The 14082-nt window shown below is 42.9% G+C and overlaps 2 protein-coding genes across 3 annotated transcripts; one reads left to right on the top strand and one right to left on the bottom strand.

Annotated features, from left to right (window-relative positions):
• On the top strand, positions 1–8198 carry nemf (nuclear export mediator factor). The gene is made up of 32 exons (XM_076747865.1): positions 1–190; positions 311–379; positions 762–864; positions 977–1102; positions 1227–1375; positions 1465–1532; positions 1661–1750; positions 2109–2182; positions 2289–2359; positions 2470–2545; positions 2688–2828; positions 2970–3178; positions 3258–3431; positions 3528–3591; positions 3709–3797; positions 3897–4000; positions 4087–4149; positions 4275–4387; positions 4632–4689; positions 4775–4833; positions 4910–5036; positions 5118–5370; positions 5461–5503; positions 5600–5649; positions 5864–6005; positions 6162–6239; positions 6389–6601; positions 6727–6762; positions 7065–7171; positions 7261–7304; positions 7390–7469; positions 7772–8198. Exons 1-32 carry the CDS (start codon positions 132–134, stop codon positions 7847–7849), a joined length of 3210 nt encoding a protein of 1069 aa, XP_076603980.1. The 5' UTR covers positions 1–131; the 3' UTR covers positions 7850–8198.
• klhdc2 (kelch domain containing 2) lies at positions 8037–13805 on the bottom strand. Of its 2 annotated transcripts, XM_076747867.1 has the most exons (15): positions 13686–13798; positions 12744–13006; positions 12575–12654; positions 12351–12468; positions 12095–12207; positions 11783–11867; positions 11557–11640; positions 11270–11350; positions 11050–11108; positions 10752–10861; positions 10589–10661; positions 10358–10445; positions 10204–10256; positions 9921–10091; positions 8037–9695 (listed from the first exon to the last, which is right to left on the bottom strand). In XM_076747867.1, exons 2-14 carry the CDS (start codon positions 12987–12989, stop codon positions 9968–9970), a joined length of 1314 nt encoding a protein of 437 aa, XP_076603982.1. In that variant the 5' UTR covers positions 12990–13006; positions 13686–13798; the 3' UTR covers positions 8037–9695; positions 9921–9967. The 2 variants fall into 2 exon arrangements, with proteins under 2 accessions (XP_076603982.1, XP_076603981.1); XM_076747866.1 differs by having other exon boundaries at positions 8037–10091; positions 13686–13805.
• Between the last annotated feature and the right edge of the window lie 277 nt (positions 13806–14082).

The following is a 14082-nucleotide window of genomic DNA, read 5'->3' as shown; positions in this document are numbered from 1 at the left end:
AGAAACACAATTTGTGCGCATGTTCAGAAGTTCCTTGCATGTTTTCCCTGGTGGTGTTGCACTAGAAATGTGAAACATTTATCTCACTGTTTACCTTTCTTACTCTAATTTTAGTCAGCCGTTCGGTCACCATGAAAACAAGATTCACCACGGTGGATATCAGGGCAGTTATTGCCGAGATAAATGCCAAGTAGGTGGTTTGTGTTGTCGCCTCTAGCCGGCTTGCTAAGCTAACCAACTTTAACCGTGGATGTGTATTTGACCACAGACGTTGAGCAGCCATTCATTTATTTTGTTTTATTTTTCACAGCTACATTGGCATGAGAGTTAACAACGTGTATGACATCGACAACAGGACGTATCTCATCCGTCTGCAAAAGTAAGAACCGCTTGAAAAGTGGCCTCCAAAACTTTCACTGTCATGGTGTTTCATATGGCATGAAGCTCTTAAGTGAAGTAGCAATAGCACGACATAAAATACTCCAATGCAAATACAAGTCATGCAGTTTCTATTGTGATTATAATCGATTAGAAGTATTACCATAAACGTCATTCAAAAAAAAAAAAAAAAAATGGCTCTGTCAGTGTTATTGTTGATGCATTTGTATCTGAAATAAATGTGAACTAAAAAGTACTTTCCTCTGAAAAGTGGACTAGAAGTATGAAGTAACAATAAATGGAAGTATCCCATCTTGAGTAAATACTTTGTGCACTTTCCCACTTTCAGTCAGTGTGAATAACTCAGTGTCGTGTTGTCTCAGGCCGGACAGCAAAGCTGTTCTCCTGGTGGAGTCTGGGACTCGTATTCACTCCACAGACTTCGAATGGCCCAAGAACATGATGCCTTCGGGCTTTGCGATGAAAGTAAGAACATCTAGTATTTTATTGAGTAAAACTGGCCCTTATCAGATCTGTTTTTGTTCATTTATGGATCAGTTGTGATGAAACTGAATGTCTGAAGCATCTTTCTCCGCAGTGTCGGAAACACCTGAAGTCACGGCGGCTGACCCAGGTTAAGCAGCTCGGGATTGACAGGATTGTTGACATCCAGTTTGGCTCAGATGAGGCTGCCTACCACTTGATTGTTGAGCTGTATGACAGGGTGAGAAAGCGCTGTGAGATGTGTGTCAAACTTAATCCCAACATCCTGTGCTGTTCGCATCGCAGCAAACACTGACGCTGATGCCCGGCTGTGTGTGTCTGTGTGTGTCCGTATCCATCTTCAGGGTAACATCATCCTCGCAGACCATGAGTACACCATCCTGAATCTGCTGCGGTTTCGGACAGCAGAGGCGGAGGATGTAAAGATTGCTGTGAGAGAGCGATACCCTGTGGAGAGCGCCCGACCTCCTGAACCTCTCATCACTTCAGAGCGGTAACCACACCTTTACGTGTGCTTGATGAGTTTATGGACCAAAGGGACACCCATCAGAATTCAGTAAACATCTATTTTTTTCAATGTAGACTCACTGAAATCCTCAGCAAAGCATCACATGGGGATCAAGTGAAAAGAGTCCTGAACCCTCACCTGCGTAAGTAACCAGACAACCAGATCTAACACAGACACACATTTCTCTTTAGCTTAAATGCCTTAAATGTCTTTTATCAAGTCAATGAACAGAGTGACCATGTTCTGTGTCCTTTCCCAACATCTCTCCAGCTTATGGAGCGACTCTGATAGAGCACAGTTTGATAGAGGCGGGGCTGTCGGGCTCTGTCAAAGTTGACGGTCAAGTTGATGCTGCCCAAGGTACAGTAGAGCAGTTAGAGCTGCATGATATGGAAAAAAAAATCATTGCATATTGTTTTGACAGATATCACAGTTACAATATGATTCCTGATTAGTAGGAATGATCATTTCTGCATCACAGTTTTCATTTTCACTGAAAAGGACGATTGAAATCATGATCATGTGACATTTGTTGGGGTCTGAACCAAACAAACGTGTTGTCTTACATCTGGAGAACAGGATTTGTCTCTTAACTTAAGCTAATATCAGTCACAGACCAGTGGGAAGTTATGGCTCCAGTTTCAGATTGTATGTTTTATTTGCAATATTGTTTTCTGTAAATCTGTAAATGCATAGTTTCATTCGGCTGCTTTTCCAGTTGCTCCTAAAATCCTGGAGGCCATGCAGATTGCAGAAACATACATGGAAAAGACAGAGAACTTCAGTGGCAAAGTAAAATATGTTTCATAGTCATTTTTAAAATCATATTTTGAGAAAGCACTCTGGGATCCTCTGCTAGATTTGCTCTATTCACAGACTCTGCTTTGTTTATCTCAAGGGTTACATCATTCAAAAGAGTGAGAAGAAACCAAGCTTAACTCCTGGCAAACCCAGTGAGGAGCTGCTCACGTATGTTCTGCTTTGTTTAATGCACAATTTGTCACACAGCGGCATGCTATCATTTTGTTTCAAGTGGTTAATTTTATTATGGCTAATTAGTTTATGATGTCTACTTACAGGTATGATGAGTTCCACCCATTCCTCTTTGCCCAGCATACAAAGAGCCCCTATTTGGAATTTGATACTTTTGACAAGGTACATATTAGCATGGCTGCGTGTTTGGTTTTGTTTCTTGATGCCTTGTTTGGAGAATAATATTGATCCTTTCTCCGTTACAATGTGAATTCACACTTTGTGCACAAGCGTGATGCAAATCCAATGTGATCCTCTCACTCAGGCAGTGGATGAGTTCTTTTCCAAGATGGAGAGTCAGAAGATTGACATGAAGGCCTTGCAGCAGGAGAAACAGGCTCTGAAGAAGCTGGAGAACGTTAAGAGGGATCACGTGCAGAGACTGGAGGCCCTGCACCAAGCGCAGGTCAGCATTACTGGCTGTGTCTGCTGTAAATGTCACACATAATGGCTCCTGCTTTCCTACATTGTTAATTGAACTTAAAAGCCTATTTTTCTTGACGTTGCTGAAATACGTATGCAAGAAATTATGTCTCACATGTTGCAGGAAGTGGACAGACTAAAGGGTGAACTGGTGGAGATGAACCTGCCTGTGGTAGAGAGGGCGCTGCAGGTGGTGCGAAGTGCACTGGCCAATCAGGTGGACTGGACTGAGATCGGCATTATCGTCAAAGAAGCACAAGCTGCCGGGGACCCTGTGGCATGCGCCATCAAGGAGCTGAAGCTGCAGACCAACCACATCACCATGCTTTTAAAGTGAGATCATCACTGATACAGAAACTACTCTGCTCGTTTTTCGCACCATTTGGCTCATTTTTTGTCTTTTCTCTTCCAGGAATCCATACATTTGTGAAGATGACATAGAAGAGGAGGAGAAAAAAGATGTGGTAGAGGAGAAAGGAAAGAAAAACAAGAATAAAGACAAAGGACAGACCAAGAAGCTGCAAAAGAACAAGCCCATGTTAGTGGATGTGGATCTTGGCCTGTCGGCTTATGCCAATGCCAAAAAGTAGGTTTACATCTAATCCTGTGGACATAGAATTGAACGTTATGCGGGGGAAGTCGTAAATGTTTTTACAGCAGTGACATTATGCTCTTTTCTTAGGTACTATGACTGCAAACGCAGCGCGGAAAAGAAGGAACATAAAACCATTGAAGCAGCAGATAAGGTAAGAAGGCTGCTTTATTCTGTGGGGACGTTTAGGCCAAGGAAAAGTGCACGAAAAGAGGAAGTCATCATATTTTCATACACAGTTAAATGCTTTTCCATTTCCATGTCATTCAAGGCTATGAAATCCGCAGAGAAAAAAACACAGAAAACCCTAAAGGAGGTTCAGACTGTGACCACCATTCAGAAGGCCAGGAAAGTCTACTGGTACATACCACACCTATACATATTCAGACTTTGATTCAGGCTGTTCTTACGTAGCAGTGGAGCCTTTTCTTCTCTCAACCGTTTCTCTCCTTCTGGCAGGTTTGAGAAGTTCTTGTGGTTCATCAGCTCAGAGAATTATCTGGTCATTGCAGGAAGGGATCAGCAGCAGAACGAGATGATCGTCAAACGTTACCTCCGGGCAGGTAATGACTTAACGCACATGCTCTTACCTTGTAAAGTAAGCACCTTTAATAGGTTTATCCCCTCATGTGTGCCTTCACTTTGCCAGGTGACGTCTATGTACATGCCGACCTCCATGGAGCGACTAGCTGTGTCATCAAAAACCCCTCAGGTAAGCCACCCGGCCTCTCAGTCTCTCACTGCCGTTGCTTCCTTTCATGATGATACTTGGTTGTAGGTTTTCACTCCTTTGCGTCTTTCTCGGCCCTTCTCTGCCGCTCCGTCTTCCTTCTCCAGGTGACCCCATCCCACCTCGTACCCTGACTGAAGCAGGCACTATGGCTGTGTGTTACAGTGCTGCTTGGGATGCCAAGATCATCACCAGCGCTTGGTGGGTTCATCATCATCAGGTCAGTCATCGATATTCAGCAACTGAATTCACGAGCATACTTTTTTAATGAAATTGTAGCTGGAATTGAGGTGAAAAAAGGGGAACATATTTGCTGCTAACACCTAAAGAGGCAATCTGATTTTGTGTGCACTCTTTCCTTATTATCATCATATTGTATACTATGAGCAGCAGAATAGATCATTTGTGACATGAAACATTATTCATTGTTAATTATCTGTGTTATATCTATTATTTTTGTTCAGGTGTCTAAGACGGCTCCCACTGGAGAATACCTGACCACTGGAAGTTTCATGATCAGAGGTATGGTAACATTTCAGGTGAACTTGTGGTCAGTGCTCTAATGACGTCAGACAGAGGTCCTAACATTTGATCTGTTTCTCTCCAGGAAAGAAAAACTTTCTGCCACCATCTTATTTGATTATGGGCTTCGGATTCCTCTTCAAGGTAAAATGGCATCACGAGCACATTTCAACTCTTCATCATTTTCAGACCGTTAAGTTTTATGCTCGTCTCTGTGCAGGTCGATGAGCAGAGTGTGTTTCGGCACCGAGGGGAGAGAAAGGTAAAGACTGTAGAGGAGGACGCGGAGGAGGTCACATCCAAAACTGCTGAGCTGTTGGAGGAGGATGGGGAGGAGGAGCTGATAGGTAGCAAAGTCACTGACTTCATTTACAGTGTGTAAACAATCACACTCAGGTGTTATAACTTCATTCTGTCGCCTGCTGCAGGTGACGACAGCAGTAATGAAGACCAGGGGGAAGACGGAGCGGGAGAGGAAGGAGAGACGGAAAAGAAGATGAAAAAAATGTCCGAGGGGGATGAATGTGTGAGTGGAGAGCTGGCCGCAGTTCCTGAGGAGGTCAACGAGGAGGCAGAGGTGGAGGAGGGCAGCGGGGAGGAAGAGGAGATGAAGAACGAAGAGAGTGAAGAGTTCAGCTTTCCGGATACGACCATCTCCCTCTCGCACTTACAGCCCAGCAGGTAACGTTACCACTGCTGCTGATTCAAACACTGTCGCTGCACACGACCACAGACGGCACTTAAAGACATCATCTCCTCTTGTTTCTGCAGGAACGCTGAGAACCCTGGTTTCAAAAAGGAAGTGACCACTCAGGTAAGAAGTGTCAATGTTTTGGCCACATACAAGTTTAAGTAAATTGCTGAAGGTATAACTCTTCATGCTAATGTTACTTTGTTCTTTTCTCCTCAGGTGGAGGTCGACTCACAGGCCAAGAAACACATGACTGCCAAGCAGAGAAGGTGAATGAATGGAATGAAATGATAGTGCTGGTTGTTTAACAATGAAGACAACAACTCCCACGATCCCACTCTACTTCACATGACATCCTCAAACTACATCTGTCATTTTCATTGTTTTGATTGAGAAATTCATAGTGGCATAACGAGCAGATGAAGCAGATTATATTTTATGTATAAATGGTTTTGATCCTCAGATGTTTTTTGTCTTTGCTAGAGAGGAGAAGAAGAAGAAGCAGAAACAGGAAGGGTTCGACACTGAGGAGAAGACAGAGATTTCATCTGGTGGCTCAGCGGTCGATCAGGGATCCAAAGGTGGAGGAGGCTCCTCCCAGCAGCCACTGAAGAGAGGCCAAAGGGTGACCAAATGCTATACAAGATACAATTTCAAACAGAAAGATAACAAACCATCATAAATGTACAGCGGATGAAGAGGCAGTTCCATGTCACAATGAGTTTATTTATGAGTACTTCAGTCTGGGTCTGTGTGTAATTCTTCTCTGTTGTCACTACAGAACAAATTAAAGAAAATCAAAGAGAAGTACAAGGACCAGGACGAAGAGGACAGGGAGCTGATGATGCAGCTGCTCGGGGTGAGGATGAGTAAAACCCACTCTCAACACACAGTTGTTACAGTGTGCGGCACCGTGCCATCACGCCATCAGTGGTAACTGCGGTGCAGGTCTCCAAGGACCTTCTGACTGACACAGGAAGTAAAACTGTCGCCGCTTTTCATCCTTAGTCAGCTGGTTCCGGCAAGGATGACAAGGATAAGGATAAGGGGAAGAAAGGGAAGAAGGGGAAGGGAAAAGACGAGCCCGTCAGGAAACCAGCCGCTCAGAGACCACCACAGAAACCTCGTCAGGTGGAGACTGCAGCAAAGACGGGCGGAGGGGACGATCCTGAGGAGACACAGCCTGGAGAGGATGGAGGTCCCGCTGAACAGGAGGAAAAGGTACCTGACATGCTTAAGAGATCCAACACCAAAACTTGCTATTTTACACTCTGAATTAAATGTGTGCATCCGTACTTCACATCGTACATTTGGTGATTCATCATCAATGCTGTCCTCTCTTTCAGGAGGATGACGTGGACCAGGACAACCCCGGAGCAGAGGTGGGTTCTTGATGTGAACATTTAACTGTGGATAAACAGATCTGAGCATTCCACAACTTTCCCAGTCTTTTGTTGCTCCTGTACATCAAATTCACAGTAAGCAGATATTTACAAGTATCAATGAAGCTGATGAGGCAAAGCTTTAAATATGTTGTCTTTGTAATGTTTTCAGTTGAGCTTATGTCAAGAAGGATTAGCCACATTCTATTGTTTTACACAGCAGCCCAACTTTTTTTTGGAATCAGGGTTGTAAGCCACCAGCAGGTTTTCTCGTGCGTTCGTCTCACGCTCGTTTTCCTCAGGAAGCAGAGAACCTGCTCAGCTCTCTGACCGGCCAGCCTCACTCTGAAGATGTGCTGTTGTTTGCTGTGCCAGTCTGTGCTCCATACACCGCCCTGTCCAACTACAAGTATGTGCAATTCACCTTTTATTTGTGTGTGTTTAAGAGAGACCAAGTGAAGAGTGCACAGGCTAAATGAGTCATTTGTTTTCCCACAGACACAAGGTGAAACTGACACCAGGTTCTCAGAAGAAAGGAAAAGGTAAACTTGGTGAAGTGGTCTAATATTCATTAAGACTTTTAGATTTTAGAATCAACACTTACATTTTTTTTTTTGATCCTACCAGCTGCACGCACTGCAGTTTTCAGCTTTATGAAAGCCAAAGAGACGTCTACCAGAGAGAAAGACCTGTTCCGCAGTGTCAAGGTAAAGAAGTCAACTGCAGTTTAATTACCTGCTAAAAATTCACTGTGCTGAAATAATCTGTACTGAATTATTTAGCAGGGAAAAATGCCAGTCAGTCAGTTACCAGCGTATTAAATATAAGATGCTTTCCTGTTTTATGATTGTAAATTGAATGTCTGTGGGGTTCAGACTTTTGTGTGGACATTTGTAAAAATGACAGATAACCACGTGATTAGCGACTAACAGTTACAGGTTTCAGATCAGTTTGTCGTTCTCGATGTTACGACTCAAACTGTCCCCTCGTCTCTCATCCTGTGTTGTAGGACACTGATCTGTCCAGAAACGTGCCAGGAAAGGTTAAAGTGTCTGCTCCAAACCTGCTGGCTGCCAAGAAGAAGTGAGAGACGGGTGAACGCCGACCTGACAGGAAGTGGATTTACAGTGTTTCATCAGTTCAGCGGGACTCTGCCAACCTCCAACTCTTACAGGTTCAGATATGAATAATTTAATTGTAAAGATTAATTGTATTTGTTGACCATCAGTTTGTTTGAAATGAAAACATGTAAATTAACAAAGCTGAACAGAACCCATCGTATGGTATGTGTTTATTCTTTCAGTACAAATTAAGAAGTATGCCTTGTATTCTACAATAAAAAACAACAACAAGGGAACATTGTGCAAACCAGGCAAATACAAATAAAGCCCTACTGACATGAGGCATTTCAGTGCAACATGGCTCAACATCCAATACACTCGCAGTATTGTAAGTCATTGATTACATAAAATCAAAATGCTACAGGAGCCACTCATTACAACTTAAAGGCTTTAAAAGCCACTTTCAGAACAAACAGCTCACACATTTCCTCACAAATATATAAATTACTATATATATTTATATATTTAAATAAAAACTGAAAATTAACATGTCTGTGGCTTCAGAGTAGATAGTCTTGCGTAACAAAGCACTAGTTTTAGGTCTGTGAGAACTTATCCGGGATCGACCAAACATCTGTACTCTAGATTGTGTCATTAAAGTGACAGGCTCCTAAAAAAACAATCGCACCATTAAAAGAAAGTAGGGCTGCCATGCTCTCAATCTGAATACGTAATCAAGTTGTATAAAATTAAATGGGTGAATTATTTCCACCTAATCAGAGTTGGTGGCGATTGTTGGAACGATGTGTTTTACGATGCTAAAATGTTTCTCTTAATGGAGTCTGGTGGCTTTGGCGAGAGCGATACAGTGGCTGTCTCTGATTGAAAAGGTCTCTGCAGGGATCCTTTTCATCATGTTGTCAAACACTTAGCATAACAATCTGAGCCTGTCAGTGGCAAAAACAAACACTTTTAGTGGACGTACACTGACGGTGCGTTAACGCCCGGAGGTATTACATTATTTTGTGGCTGCTGGCTGCAGCGCTCTTACTCGATACTGGACCAGTTTCAAAAACTGTTGTTCCCATTAGTCACTTAGAAACAAAAACATGGGAAAGTAAGATCCATAATCACTTGGCACCCCTTGGAAACTCGGTCACTTTTTTTAAATTAAAATGTAATTCAATCTAATACGAGTGACTAATTCAACACGGTATAGGACATGATTTCATTTATTCTGCACTCTGTAGCTATGTAGATCTTTTAAAGACATGCTTATGTTGAAATAACTACACCTATACAAGTAGCGTGTCTCACTGTATTAGTTTGCCCTCTTATGGCCATCTCTTGCAAAAATGAGATATTCGAATGGTTCGAACTGATGTGTTTTTTTCAGAGGGAATAATCAAACGTCATTTTTGGCCAATTTTGAAAGCCATGAAGCAAAACTGTTTCAGCCTGGCACTACATCATTTAGTGTTAAGACATTAAGTTGATTAAATTTCTGAGAAAGACCAATGAAAACCACAATTTCAACAACCGTCTGGCGTATGTTCGTTTAAAGGATCAGAACTCTCCCCTTGGCTCAGATATACCTACAGGATGTCCTATAATCTTGTGGAGAAAAGGAAGTTCACAGAACCAAAGCCCTGCCCTCTCTCCAAACTATATTTTCCCTCAATGACATAATTCAGCTTCCTTTCAGTGGTCTTCCTCAAGTTTAACATTTCAAAATGAGCCTGAAAAATTATGTTGAGCCAAGAAAGCAGAACAAAAACTAACCCAAAGGTAGATAGTTGGCAGGGCTCCTGCTGTGCATCGCCTGCACTGCTGCTCCACGCAAAGGTTCTACTGGCTTTGAAAGAGTTCAGCCTACAAGATAATAAACACAAAAAAGGTAATAAACAGCTTTGAGGATCGCCTGTGAACCTTAGTGTGCCTGCCAGGACCCGTTTATAACAGTTCCACAGCTGTTGACTATTGCTTAGAGATTTTCTTTGTGTGTGTGTGTGTGTGTGTATCTGCAAGTGTCCACACACTTTAAACTAATGCTCCAATAGGACTACCTGCTCATCTCATACATACATACATACATACATATTCTCCTGTATTTCTCTGGATTGGATTGATGGCGTCCTCTTCGCCTAGGAGCCCAGTGTGTTGACACGTGCCATTCTCTGTTTGAGGCTGTGCAGGAGGTGTTTAGGCAAGCAGTCCCAGTAGCTAGACAAACGCTCCCTGTGCTGCAGAACGGCCTCTATGCAAAACCTGGAGAGGGTGTGGACATGCAAATATGAGCAATAACAGGAGAACATTTCAGTTTCAGGTGCAAAATAAGTCCACACTGTAGAGCATCGTCTTCGCTTCTGCACACACTCACCGAACTAGTGATTTAGGCTGAACGTTGAAAACTATTAACTCGTTGCTGTGCGCCTGTCAAGTAAAAAAAAAAAAAAGAAAAAAAGAAATCAGTACAAAAGCTTTTAATGTATGTACAAAAATATGCTAATTGAGAAATGACCTGCATGACTTACAGCTCTCTGATGAGACAACAGGTTGTTGGCACATCCTCCGAACACAAACACCTCCCCATCAGGACCAGAGCACGCTGTGTGCCACAGCCTGAAGCACACAGCACAATGTCACGAACTGTCTAAGCAGTGTGTTCGCCTTCAGAAACACACACCCAAATGAGTGTGTGTGTGTCATTTACCTGAAACATAATCTACAAGCTTTTAGTGTTCACTGTAAGACGAGAGACTTACCTCGGCCTCTCTGTGTGACTGTGTTTGAAAGGCTTCCATTCATTTTTGCTCACGTAGTACAGCCAAGCATCACCTGAAAAGCAGATGATATGTTCTTGAGACCAGCGATCATTTTGAGGCGGCTGGGATTATTTGCTACTCCAGAATAGAGTGTCAGACTCACTCAACGTCTCTCTGTCTGTGGTGAAACCTCCAAATAGGAAGATGTGGTCCGGAGACACGGGAGTGAAGGAGTGCCAAGACCGGCCCACAGGACCCTGCTGGGGAACGCTCCTATAGCATGGCAGGGAGGGTCACAAGGGAACATTAGAGCGAGAAAAACAACTGAAAGAACGCTAAAGGGCAGCCACGTTCCGATGGGGGAAAAGAAAGAAAGATGGATAACACCTGTTCGTAAAATGGGTCATGATTATGGTCTTCTCAGATTATTCTGTGGTGATATGAATGAAATCAACACTTACATTTCGTGCCACTCCCATGTGTCCAGGTCAATGTAGTACAGGTCATTTAGTCTGTAGTTCTGTTGAACAAAGGAGATGGAGAGTATTCATTTTATAGCACTGCATTATATGCAAATCTCTGACTGCACTATTGAACAGCTAGTCTCTATTGACCTCTATTGGCCAGTAATGCACAACAAAGAGGCTGAACTGACATACACCTTCAATTTCATTTCCTTACCTTGTATCGTCCCCCAAACACATAGCCTCTGTTTCCAACTGTGGCACAGGCATGAGCTGCTCTGGGTGATGGGGTGTTCCCCTACATCAGGCCATACCGAGAGACAGAAATAATAATAATTATGTCAAATACTTTTCAGTGTGTACTGTATTATTCCTAAAGAGTCATGGTATGTCTGGAAAAAAAAATGAGGATATTGTCTGCTTATTGGGCAGTGAGTCGGGTGCATGCGTGGGTGTGTGTGCAATTAAACTGTATGAGGTGAAATTGGTAGTGCATGTGTTCACCGTGGTGATGGGCTGGCTCCATGTTGACGTCTCCAGGTCCAGGATATGGATGTGGTTGTTCCAGCCTCGCCCGGGGCTGTCCCACTGCAAACACAAGACATGTCAAATGTTATAAAACAGTGTCTTTACAGGAAACAGACACAGATTTTATTTTAAGCTATACACTGTTTGAAAGGAACGGTTGAAGTCAGCGTTTATCAGATGAGGAGGAGTTTTGTTTACACACCACCAGTGAAGACGATTCATCATATTCAAAAGTCCCTTCATGAGGTCCTTGTGCAGCGTAGCCATAGCCCCCAAAGAATATAAGTCTGTGGAAACAATATCAGACCAAACAAGCTTAAAATATCTCTCCAAGATAAGAATCTGTGATTATTTGTATGCATCCATTTTGCATTTACCACCTAAACATGATCACATGGCTCAATTCTCGATGGCCACATGAACATGTTCTGAAGTGTGCCAGACGTTTAATATTTAATGTCATTCAGCACTCAGGAAGCTGCTCAGGGACAAGAAAAAGGCAGCCATCCCTCACCTGTTCTTCTGAACCCAGCACCCTAGCTTGTCCTTGCAGGATGGAGGAAGCCCTTTAAGATCCCTCATTTCCTCCCAAACAAGGCTGGAAGCTCGCAGGGGCAGGCGGTAGATCTGCAAAGCACAGAACACAGAAGTTCTGAAAAATGACCGCAAACAGCCGGCTGACCGCCTCAAGGTCCGTCTTACACATGGTGCAATCATTTGAAAATAACATGAGATATTAAGAAATTAGTTTGATGTAACAGAGACTGTACCCTGTTCGTGTTTCCCCTGGCGTGGTGACCTCCAAACAGGTAAAGGACTCCATCGACACACACCCCACAGCTGCCTGACAGGGATGTGTGCAGGTTACCTCCGGCCACATGCTTTGTCCTGTGAATATTAAGGGGTTTTTTTTTTCAATTATTATTATTTGTCTTCTGTGTGCAAATGACATATTTAATGCTGATGATGGTGGTGTCAAGGTAACAGTTATTACCATACTCCTGACTCCATGTTGTACGTCCAGATCTCATTTCTCGGCAGGTACAGGTCAAAGAATCCGTGATTTTGAGAATTCTTGTACAGAGGGGAAGAAAATATGTATAATTAATATCCAGAGTGTAAAATAAAAATGCAGTTTTTAGGTGATACATCTGTCACTCTACCTTGTATCCACCCCAGATGTACATGATGTTTCTGTCAACCACTGCTATATGACCACTGCGCTCAGCTGGGGTGTCCAACTCAAACGATTCAGATGCTTCGGTGTCCAAGAGCTGTTCATCCTCCACCTCCTCCTCCTCGTCATCCTCATCCATGTCATCATCTTCATCTCTGTCAGAGTCGTTGTCTTCCTCCCCGGCCGGCAGATCTCCTATGTCTTCCTCCATGTCTGCCATCCTCTCTGCCATGTCAAGCTCTTTGTCTCCTATCACGACAAGAAGGGAGACAGACAGAGGGAGAAGTCATCTAGCTGGCTAAATTAGTGCTGATTGGATCATTCGATTAACCTATTACTTTTCTCAATCATCCAAAACAGGATGACAGAAAACGACCCACATTCAAAACATTGGATACCAGGAAATGACGAGTCTTTACAGTTATTTGGTTAAAACAGGACACACCCCGCATATTTACTAACGTTAGCTCCGACATACACCTTTGACTCTTTAGTCCACGTCGCTTTATTAGCCAGAAAACAATAACTCAGGACAACAGACCGGATAACATTAGCTAGCAACACGATTACTGCTGACCTACTTTGCTAGCTTAACTATTTAGGTTACTAAGTAAACGTTAGCTGTTAGCTTAGCTTTTGTCTTAGAAGACTAACTGGAGACAAAAGTTAGCCGTTACATTTCGTTTAAAAATGCCCGAAACAAGCTAAACTACTTGGCTGGTGACTAGGCTAACAAGCACCTAACAGCTGTTCGTCGGTTAATGTGCTCATTGCTGTTAGCAGAGACATTTATGAACTTACACAAAATCACTCGGATGACTCGCTGCAAGAAAGGTTCAAAAATTGTTATGGCCACACTGGGAACGAAGCTTAACTGAGTGTGATTACAGTTATGGGTAAAATTTGTGCGCACCTGTCGTTATCTTACCTTATCAGATGTTTTTCCACAGATTTCTAAGCAGCACGACATGAAAGTGAAGTCATAACAAGCATTCGGGGGCACGACCGGAAGTTACCGACTTCCTAAATCCGCCATCTTGGTAAGGTCGGCATTAAACACGGAAGTACCTCGACCCACATCTAATTTTATTTCTTTTTTCTTTTTAATCTACCAGGTGGTTTTAAAGACCGCCCAGGTTGTCAGAAAAAAACAAGCATAGACAGTTAAGTCATCTTAAAAAAAAAACAAAACCCAAAAGTCCCCAAAATACATTCCAAGCGATTTTCAAAGTAAAAGTCTTTAACCCCTTTCATTAACTTTATACATAGCAATAGTCCATTGTTACCAAATATGAAGAATACATTATTAATCCTAATTTTGCCCT

Source organism: Chaetodon auriga, chromosome 14, assembly GCF_051107435.1.
Source record: "Chaetodon auriga isolate fChaAug3 chromosome 14, fChaAug3.hap1, whole genome shotgun sequence".
Taxonomy (NCBI): domain Eukaryota; kingdom Metazoa; phylum Chordata; class Actinopteri; order Chaetodontiformes; family Chaetodontidae; genus Chaetodon; species Chaetodon auriga.
This window is presented reverse-complemented; position numbering and strand designations above follow the sequence as displayed.

Coding starts and splice junctions, on each gene's coding strand:
- nemf (XM_076747865.1), top strand. CDS start 132: ATGAAAACAAGATTCACCACGGTGGATATCAGGGCAGTTATTGCCGAG. Junction 5,037..5,117: donor TGGGGAGGAGGAGCTGATAG/GTAGCAAAGTCA, acceptor CGCCTGCTGCAG/GTGACGACAGCAGTAATGAA. Junction 5,650..5,863: donor ATGACTGCCAAGCAGAGAAG/GTGAATGAATGG, acceptor TGTCTTTGCTAG/AGAGGAGAAGAAGAAGAAGC.
- klhdc2 (XM_076747866.1), bottom strand. CDS start 12,989: ATGGCAGAGAGGATGGCAGACATGGAGGAAGACATAGGAGATCTGCCG. Junction 12,469..12,574: donor AACATGGAGTCAGGAGTATG/GTAATAACTGTT, acceptor TAATATTCACAG/GACAAAGCATGTGGCCGGAG. Junction 11,351..11,556: donor GGAGCCAGCCCATCACCACG/GTGAACACATGC, acceptor GGCCTGATGTAG/GGGAACACCCCATCACCCAG.